General features: G+C 34.1%; 1 protein-coding gene across 2 annotated transcripts; it reads right to left on the bottom strand.

The window, feature by feature from the left end:
• Positions 1-1,308: 1,308 nt before the first annotated feature.
• LOC102593548 (protein PLASTID TRANSCRIPTIONALLY ACTIVE 14) lies at positions 1,309-9,989 on the bottom strand. 2 transcript variants are annotated; one of them, XM_006363108.2, is made up of 13 exons: positions 9,772-9,989; positions 9,446-9,664; positions 8,345-8,482; positions 7,752-7,877; positions 7,358-7,486; positions 6,720-6,809; positions 6,489-6,639; positions 4,304-4,413; positions 3,316-3,387; positions 2,536-2,641; positions 2,243-2,443; positions 1,868-1,910; positions 1,309-1,763 (listed from the first exon to the last, which is right to left on the bottom strand). In XM_006363108.2, the coding sequence occupies exons 1-13, from the start codon at positions 9,838-9,840 to the stop codon at positions 1,685-1,687; spliced, it is 1,533 nt and encodes a 510-aa protein (XP_006363170.1). In that variant the 5' UTR covers positions 9,841-9,989; the 3' UTR covers positions 1,309-1,684. The 2 variants fall into 2 exon arrangements, with proteins under 2 accessions (XP_006363170.1, XP_006363171.1); XM_006363109.2 differs by having other exon boundaries at positions 2,243-2,440; positions 9,772-9,988.
• Between the last annotated feature and the right edge of the window lie 80 nt (positions 9,990-10,069).

Raw genomic sequence — 10,069 nt, 5'->3', positions numbered from 1 at the left:
TTATTAGAATTAATTAAAATCTAATTATTTCAAAAAAATTGATTTATCATTTTACTTCTTTATTCAACCTACCAGCTACAAAAAGTTTATAATTTTAAAGAAAATTGTATTTGAATGGAAAAGAAAAGGATAATCATATATTTTGTGATTAAATAACTTGATTAGTGTGATTTAACAGATAGTAATACTCAATTTATTTAATATCATTTTAAGTTATTTATTTTTCACTTTATCATTAGGCTTCTTGTCATATTAATGATGCTTAACCTTAAAATATCTTTAAATTCCATAAAATATTTAACCTAAATAATTATTATACACAATAGTTTTCTTTCCAAGAAAGCAATGTTGATTTCCCCTTGATAATTTTTTTTTTCTTTGTTTAATGAAAAACCCCAAATAAGTAAAATATATATTTTCATAAGTCAGGCAGCTTAATTCAATTAAGGAATAGCTCAATTTTCTTGCGAGCATCATCGCATATTAGTAAATCTAAATTATTTTATGTTTATGATTTTTGCTTGCGAAAATCTACATATTTATTTGTCTCCATTCATATATATAATAATTATTTTGTTCACTTTTAATAAATATTTACAATCTTTAATAATGGTCCTAAGATGATGATATTGTGCATCCTCTTTTTCTTTATTTGGATTAGCTCAACTACAAGTAAGTAATTTGTTTTCACTTTTGAGTTTTTTAAAAATAAAATAAAATTTAAGATCTTGTTTGATGCTTCCAAATTTTATAATGAGACTGAATATGGGATTCATCTTAATTACATATATCTTTTTTAATTTTTTTTATTATACTCCTTTTAGTTTTTATCACTCTTTTACTATATTCATTTTATACTCTATTTGATTTCATAATATATTTTTTCAAGAAAACGAAAAAAATAACTCTCACCTTTTAAATTCAAGAAGGCACAATATCTCTATACCTTATTTTAATAATATTATGTAAATGTATTTGCTGAAATGTAAATAAAAAAACATAATCAATGAAAATTTATATTCTATCCCAAACTTATTTATGATTGAAGCATAGCTATTATTGATGATAAATATTGCTTACAAGACAATTATTTTGTATATGAGAATAAAGTAGAATAGAGTGGAATTGGATAAAGAGAATTAATATATATTTCATTCATGCAAAAAAGCCCTTCTACTTGTTTTCTCTTTAAGTACAATATTTATTAGAAAAAATATTTCCAAATATGACCTCTTAGTTTCCTTTTATGTCAGCCTCTCTTTGGCCTGCTCTTACTCCACTTTTATCAACTTTCGTCAGAAAAAAGAATTAGTTGCTCATAGTTCTCTTTTATTCAGTAAATGGAAGTGCAAAACTCTTGTTATCAAACACATCAAACATATTCAGCAAAGTTATCCTTCATTTTCATCATGATTTCTACAGAGAACCTTTCATTTTTTTTCTTCACTTCCTATCTTTCCAAAACTGGTGGTGCAAGGCATTCTACACACCATTACTAGCTACTTCCTAACCCCTCCCCCCCACAACAAAAGCCCTCAAAATGTTCTTAACAATGAGTTGCAAAAGCTATTGTGATAGACAAAGCTTTCTGGATAGCTGCAATGGAACCATATTCTTAGACGCCATCTGCTATGGCTACATGATTTCTGGTAAAGATTGCTTCATATCCTGCTGTTTTTCATGTTTAGAACAGAATCCTGTCTTGGTAAATGTCCAAGGCCTGTATAACCTTCTCTATCAGTAATTTCCGATGTAATCTATACCTGCCAAAAGAAAGCATTATGTAAATAAGATCTGCATTCACTTTGAAGCAAAGATTAGATGATCTCTGCATGCAATGACGATTAATAATTCATATATTACGTACTTTATTGCTGCTTCGAGTGTTCTCCTGCATTCAGGCATCAAATCTGTTCACAGAAACAGAGAAAATGAATACATAGTTGGACAACTTTATGACGTGAATATTGACAACTGTTACAAAGTCAACCAATGAAATTAACAAAAAGTGGTAAACAGTGTCGGCCCATGTGGAGCATGACGCCTACAAGCTTTGTAATTCGTGGCAAAAGCCAAAACTTATGATGTTAGTCAGTACTAGGATTGATGAATTCTGAATTCAATTTATCGAAATAAATCCACATTGTTTTTTACCATGAAATACAGGTGACAACCATAGCGCATAAAAGATGGAGTTATATTTCTTCTCATCACTAGATACTAGCACACAATCCAGGCTTACCTAGGATTTTCTGGTCTTCGTCAGAAGTTGTGGGAAATTCTGCAAGCATCTGGTGGCATTCTTCTTGCAGCTCCTTCACTGCTTTCCTCTCTAAACTTGGAATTGGAGGGAGATCTCCATCTGACCAAGTGGGCAATGTTCTTGCAGCTGCTATTATTGCTCCATCGACGAACCTGTCTCCATCATTTGATAGTTTACCTGCTTCAAGTTTTAAACAAGGATTCTAAACATTAATTGCAAACCTAGATCAGTGAAGGAGCTAGTATATCAAAAAGATTCTTTAAGACCCATACTGTTGTGGTAATATTCTCCAGGGAGGCCAGATATGTTAAAGACCGATAAAAAGGTGTCTAGATGAATTTTGGCATCTCCGGTGAAATGAATGACATCCCAAGGATTCTGCAATATCAAGGATATATATTATAGTCAGTGTCAATAGAAAAAGAACAAAAAGAAGAAAAAGAGAGAGACATCTCATAATCAAAGCAAAAGTTCAACAAAATCAACAATCATATATCTAAATTCATTTCCATGTTATGGAGATAGATGGCCCTGACAACTAATCAAATCATAAGCTCCGTTAGAATAATTCTTAAACGAATAATATATATTACACTGTCTTTCTCTTTCTTCCTCTGATTCAGTACAAATATCAAAATTCTTTGTACTATATGGAGCATCATTGAACAATTAATCAAAACTCAAGCCCTACTCAAACTTCTATGATTAAATGCTCAAATTAATCTATTCTAAATAACCGAAGACAAGGACAATAACTGGAAGAATTTTTTCCTCACTCTAACCCTTTTCCCTTTCACTTTTTGGTTTATCTCATCTTCAAAATTCATCTACACTTGTCAGGGCTTGATAGTAGACATTGAATGTCCATTTACAGCGATTTCTTGCCAGTCATTTACGGTTACATCCCTGCTTTTAAAAAGGACTACAACAATGAATATTACTACGCAAAATCAGTAGTACTAGGGCCTTCGAGTTGGAATTTCATACTTTTCAGCAGAAAAAGTACGACACAGGTTCTGTTTTCTGGGAAGAGTCAAGAAAAACTGCATTACCACAGGCGATGAGAAACCATATCTCTGCATAAACAAGTCATTCTTCTGTCCAGCCATGTAATCAACAGTCATCTGCAAGAATTCATAAAGGTCATGTTAGGTCATATTGTCAAGATAATGCAACAGCAACAAAGACAAGCAGGGCCACATATAGTTGGACCAGCCACAGACCCAAGATTTGAAGACGACAGGAGCACCACCAAGGGCAGATCCACATTAGTTAAAGTATGTCACACAATACCGCTTCGTCCGATAATTTTATTAAAAACACATAGAACTAATGTATAAATATAGATTAAATGCCCTAATTGGTAAAGCTTACTCCGTGAAGTGATAAATGTGAACACTACTTTGTTCCCATGAGGTCGTGCGCGAGAAACTTGCCACTCCCCGTTTTATGCAATTTTTTTAAGCTTCTATTGTCAGCTAAAAATGAAAAACTACCAAGGAAAGCAGGAAACAAGATTTTTTTGAGTGCATGCATGCTATTTCTTCTTTCATTTTTAAACTCTACTTTTCCTTTAGCTTATTTGTTCCTTGCAGTGGAAGGCAAGACCTTGCACGCTGAGGAGTAGGAAAGAAAGTCAATGGCATCAAATGAGGTCATCCTTAATTATGCAAGATTTTGATGTTGAAAATGTCTTTAGGGGACTAGAATAAGCAAGATTCTGATGTAAGAAATGCATTCTTAAAAATAAGATTTCCCTAGATATCATATACCATGACCTATGTTCAACAAGAAAATGGAGTACAAATTTTTCTGCACCGCTGAATGTAAGAAATGCCTTTTGGGCGGAAATAAACATACGAGTCATGCATCTTCTCCAACTCAGCGACATGCCATCTTCTCCAAATGAATTATCCAAAATAAGCCGACCCATTGACAAAGCTAGTTATATTCCCTATGTGATAAGATGTTCCAACTAATACACACACATCACAGTTCAAATGAAGCCTTCACTAGATCTAGAAAGCTAAAAGGATTTACCTCTTCTCCTTTTCTAATTTTTTGTCCCGCATTTATCATCACCTCCAGCATGCGGTCCTTGAAGCGCCAATGGAAAAAGCAATTTGGCTGAAAAGAATGATTCATCATGTCTGGAGAATGAGATGAGTAACATGTTAGAAGGACTTCCTCACAAACAAAGTTTGGTTAAAAATGCTAAAGATAATTGCAAGCAAGTCTGCCTTGAAATTAAGAAGAATCCCTATCTAATAAGTTTTTAAGTTTTTTTTTCCTGAAACACAGGTCACAATAATACGCTTGGGAAGGCATAGTAGTAGTTCTTGTTGTTGTGTTCTGTAATACTAGTTCAAATGCTTTCTGGTTTGCTGAACTTCTCTACAAAGTTGACTGGCATTAATAGCTAATATAGACTTTTAATATATCGATTACTTTTATGGAAGTTTCAAAATATGTGAATTACAAACTCTCTCACATCTCACTCCCTTCCATGAGATAGTCAATTTTAGCATCTTTGAAGAATCATATTGAGAAAAAGAAAGAAGTGTGGTCTTCGTATACCTCCACCTGCAGGGCTAGCTATGCTCATCATCTTTATCTGTCTCCCCATCCTACTGGGGTCCACCTCTTATTCCACATTCCTATACTAATTTAATTTGGATTAAGATTTCAAAATCTCTCTATATATCACGATTAGCCTCTATCGTTCAGTCCATGACCTGGTCTTTATTTTGAAAAAGTCTTGCAAGAGACTTTTAAACAGTTCTTTAAGAAACCATAATGCGCACAACTACATCACCAGTCAACATCAAACTTTAGGACTAGAAAGACAGATGCATTGAGATTATGAGAATAACAGTTACTTAGGCCTTCACTAGCAATTAATGGAAATAGAAGAAAAATAGCAATACCATTAACAAATATTTCTCATCATGTCAAGTCAAAGGAACTGTTGATATATATTCAAAGTCACCAATTTTTCTCTCATAATCACCATTTTCTTCTGGTTATCAGCATCCTTCAGTATTTTGCAATGCTCCTTCCCATTTTCAAGAAATTATCCAGAAAAGTTCCAAATTTTTTTCTTCTTTCTTTGAAGGAGGAGAAGGAAAAGAAATTCCAATTTTTTGCATTTCCATCTTCTATTTTCTTGAAACTTGTTTGGCCAAACAATAGAACCTTCCTTATCTCAAGAAATCAGAAGTCATTGCACCTCCATCTTGATCTATGCTATTTTCTAAAGCAAAATGACGAATTCGAACCAAGGAAACAAATGGAAGATAGAAATGCAGAGGGAAGTGTTCCTTTGAATACTGAAACCAAACGAATTGAAGTATTGTCCTCAAAATCGAAATAGATAGAGCATTTGACCAGGACTAGTATTTGAGAATGTTTAATTTTGCCTCTTCTAATATGAGACACATAGATACACACACACACACAAAAGGCTGAAACCAAGGGAGAGAATGGCGAGAATCTGAGGTTTTGTGTAGAGAGAAATTCAAAAGCTGATATAATATTTTATTTTTGAGGGGACATGTTTTCTTTGATAGAACAACTTTGTGGGAACTTTGGAAAATAGATTTTTCTCTTCTGTAAGGTACTCCTTCTGTCCCATAAAATATGACCTGGTTAGTTTTACAATGGTTAACTACTTGATAAACTTACTGCCTAACATCAGATATTGAATAATTACAGTTCTTAGAATAAACAGTATATATTAGACTACATAAAACCCTCTATGAACCATATATTTCTTACCAAAATGTGATCAAAGTAATATTAAATATCATTAGGGTGAACAAACATTTTCCACCGGTAATAGTAACTGCGTCAAGTTTCATCATGCAGACTGCAGAGGGAGAACCTCAAGGAGCATAGCTATTTTTTTAAAAATGGAAAAAATGGAATACACACTATTATCATTGGCATGGTTTCAGTAAACTGAAAACTGAACATATTTTTCACTGCTTAACTTGTTACTGCAGTCGTGGATCTGCTCTTTTTGATCCACTTAACATCTAAAAGTACACATGAGCATCACTTCAAGACCAATCAAAACAAAAATTAAATAAACAATGCCATTCATACTAACATCTCAGCCAAGTTCAATCTGTCAAAATAGGGTGCTGCGTTGTGTGAATAAACCAATTAAAGCCCCCGATTTCACTATTGAAATTTTATACAGAAATACAATAAAGAAGCTCACCAGCATAAGGTACCAACATATTTGCATCTTGAACCAGTGAACCAATTCTCGTTTGCAAGTTGATGCATCGAGATTGTGCTATACTCATTGCCCAAATAAATCTCTCAGGATCCTGAGCAAGACGCTTAATTTTGAGAGGTACTGCAGAATGCTAAACAAATAAAGAAAGTCAAAGGCCAATGTTAGTGAGAAGGAATTTGGAGGAAAGAGATTGAACAAGATTGTTTGTACCCAGTTTCTCTCCCAAAACTCAAGTGCCCGGTGTTGCTGTTCTCTCATGGTTGAAGCAAGCTTCTCGTCTTGCAACTCCAAAAGATCCTCCTACATCACAGAAAGCATTAAGAAGTAAGAGCATCAGGAACACAAAACAAGCGTTTATTTATAACTCTAGCACTGAAATTCTAGAAATTAATCCACCAAGTATATGCCAAATGCAGTCATTCCATGTTTCTGTTTGCAACAAATCTTTCTGATCAAAACCAGCCCAGCTGACTAACGGAAAATGCAAAGCACAGAAATGAAGAAGCTTCAACCACATATCGATTTTCAGATTGAAAACCAAAATGGTATTTCCAAAATAGACTTAGGGTATAGAAGAGAGCTTCAACAGTCATGGAACAAAACAAGATTCAGTCGAAGAAAATTTTGTTATAAATTAGAACACACTAATAGCAAAGGTCACATAACAATGTGAACATCACAAAAGCTTTTCTTTTTCACATTTCGAGTTAATCAAACTTGAACCTCAGAAGAACACCATAACAAAGTGCGAATTAATTTTGTGAATGCATAGCATTTTCTATAGAATCTTCCTCAAAATATTACATTAATTGAAAGCACCGAAATTTGGATGATACTCATATCCAGACCTCAGTAGCTAGAAGAAAGCTAGTGCATTCATCAGCACTAGGCAAGAAGTCTCCGTAAAGCTGCCAAAAGTTGTCCTTGCAATCAAAAGCATATAAAAGAAGGCATGCCAACCTCAAGTCCGAATCTGTCTGCCATAAGAAGGTAATCAATATTAAAAAGTCACAAGAGATCTTAGAATACCAAACAGAAGATGAAAAAAATCAAAGCATAAAAACAACTAAAAATGCAGATAAATATCCTCTCATGTGTACCATCAGGGAAAAGGTAAGACGACTATTTTTATTTTTTATCCAATCAAAGAAAATGTGGATAAATATTCTCCCATGTGTTCCATTAGAAAATATTTAATAGGAAAATATAAAATATTTAAAAGGAAAAAATGCATCCTTTTACCTCAGGATTGGTTGAATTGATAATGTCGAATATTGGATGTCCTACAGGTATAATATCTGGAAAAAACATCCAAGGAAGCTTTTTGCTTATGGTTAACATAAGTTCTAAAGGAATTTCCATTATAACCTGCATTACAAACAAAACCTCATGATTCACTGAATTTTAGTGATAACGAAAAGGTGTGAAGATAATCAGTGCGAAAAGAGCAATCAAACAGTCAAGCTAATGCCAAATGAATTAGTCCCAGTCAAAACTATGTAGAACATGATAGACACCACATCAGGAGAAGAATTAGAAGTGCCTAGCCACTGACACATACACCTTATCATTGTTAAAAAGCAAATGAGGGAAATAAAAAGGATACTCATCCCAGAAAGAAGGAAGGTAGATAAAAGGTATTACAATTCTCCCATGTCCTTTTTTCCCACTCCCACCAATTTCATGGTGGAATTGATGGGATGAAGTTCAGCTTTTGGTATAGCAAAACATTGATAGAGCACTAAATTTGACACTGCTTCCGATGGTAAAGTTAAGCATTTCATCAGGAGGAGGAAAACGTTCTACATACAAACATATTGTAAGATAGTGCTCACCCTAGCTCGACGGAGAGGCTCCACGTCTTTGGAAGCAAACACTCCATACCCATCTGGTCCCTCCCTGAATTCAATTCCGTAGGCTCGAAAACTTCTAACATATCCTATTTTGTAGAAATCAGGATCTGCCAGTTCCAACTGTTCATATAAAAATGTTATATCACCATCATCAACGATAAGAACAGGAGAAAATAAGGATAATTTGAAATAATCAAATAGAAAAATACATGTTCATCAGCTTCTCAAAAGAAAATCAAAGGATGTAAGACCGAGAAAATAGAGGGACGCCAACCATTAGTTTGACTATGCAACAATAAAAATGGGAAATTTACGCATGAGAATGTGAGAATGAACTTGAGCATCTACCTGAAAATCTTAAGGTAATTGGGGAGTAGCTCAAAATCTTTATAACCCTTTGGATGCCCCTAAACACCAGATGTTAGGCATTCTATATATCCAAAACCCCTTCCCCCGTACTTGAAAAACACAGGCGAATCTGAATGCAGACTCACGCGTGTGAGAACGGTCTTACTAATTGGTAATAAATTCTGACTTATCAAAGAAAAAATTATGCAGTGGGGGAGTAGTACAATGCCTTAGGTATATGATTCCCCTATACCTGACGTAGAACATTTTATATTGCTAACATAGTAATCACCAAAAAAATTATACGGGACCTGAAAGTATTCTATACCTAGACCCAAAGAATTTGTGAAGAAAATCTCAAATGAGGAACAAAACCAATTCATAAGAACGACTCCATCGATCTTCAAAGTGTAACTCCTATCTTGTCCAAACATCAACTGCCTGGCTGACACTTCAATTTATTGAGAGACTAGTGCTTATTGTTGTCCATTGTTTGTTTGGCATACTAGTAGAGTAAAAGAAACCATGACTGAAGAGGAAAATGTATGCAGTGCCAAAACTCATACTACAGAAAAGAGTACATAAAAGTGCTGCATATTGCATAAGTGAGCACTTAAACAGTGAGCTTACCAAATGAAAACAGCATTTATTACACAGAAAGTAACAATAAGTGATTAACTAAACTTGAAATTCAAGAACATGAAAAAGAAGGAAACTTTGGCAAGTAGAAAATACCTGAGAAGCAGGAGTATCTTGGGGTTGAGAAGGGAGTGTAAAAAGAGGAAATGCAGAAGGAGACGGAGAAGAATCATAAGCCTCCAAAGTGGAAGAAGTAACAGCACCATTAGCAATTGAAGAAACTCTCGAAGGTCTGTTTCTCTTGCTACTATTACATACAAAAATAGGATGTTTCTGCAATGATGCAGCACATCCATGGTGCAGACCTCTCCATAACTGGTTCAATTAACAAAAAATCAAACACCCAGAAAATTAAAAAAGCAAAAAAGATTCATTCTTGAATGTTTTGGGTTTGTGGGGGTGGGGGTGTTGCGAAGGCTAACCTGATGGTGAAACTCTGGCTGGTGGAAGAAGTTCGTCGGTTGCTGAATTAGAATGGTGGAAGAAACCATTCTTGAGAGTAAGCTGAAAATTTAGTGGAATTTCAGTGAAGAAAATTCACACACAATTATTTCATTTCTTGGAACGTTATCCACTCTAATGTCAAAATAACAGTGAGAGGGTTTTTCCGGGGTTTAAATTATTTCGACTCTTGTTTTTCCTTTTTTATTCAACAACAATACTGCTACTTAATTTTATTTTTTAAAAGATATTCTTTATTTTCTATCGGAAACGACGGGT

Source organism: Solanum tuberosum, unplaced genomic scaffold (genome assembly GCF_000226075.1).
Source record: "Solanum tuberosum cultivar DM 1-3 516 R44 unplaced genomic scaffold, SolTub_3.0 scf00415, whole genome shotgun sequence".
NCBI classification, from domain to species: domain Eukaryota; kingdom Viridiplantae; phylum Streptophyta; class Magnoliopsida; order Solanales; family Solanaceae; genus Solanum; species Solanum tuberosum.
The sequence above is the reverse complement of the archived record's forward strand: the minus strand, read 5'-3'. Positions and strand labels throughout refer to the sequence as shown.

Coding starts and splice junctions, on each gene's coding strand:
- LOC102593548 (XM_006363108.2), bottom strand. CDS start 9,840: ATGGTTTCTTCCACCATTCTAATTCAGCAACCGACGAACTTCTTCCAC. Junction 9,665..9,771: donor AGCCAGAGTTTCACCATCAG/GTTAGCCTTCGC, acceptor TAATTGAACCAG/TTATGGAGAGGTCTGCACCA. Junction 2,444..2,535: donor TGGAGAATATTACCACAACA/GTATGGGTCTTA, acceptor TAAAACTTGAAG/CAGGTAAACTATCAAATGAT.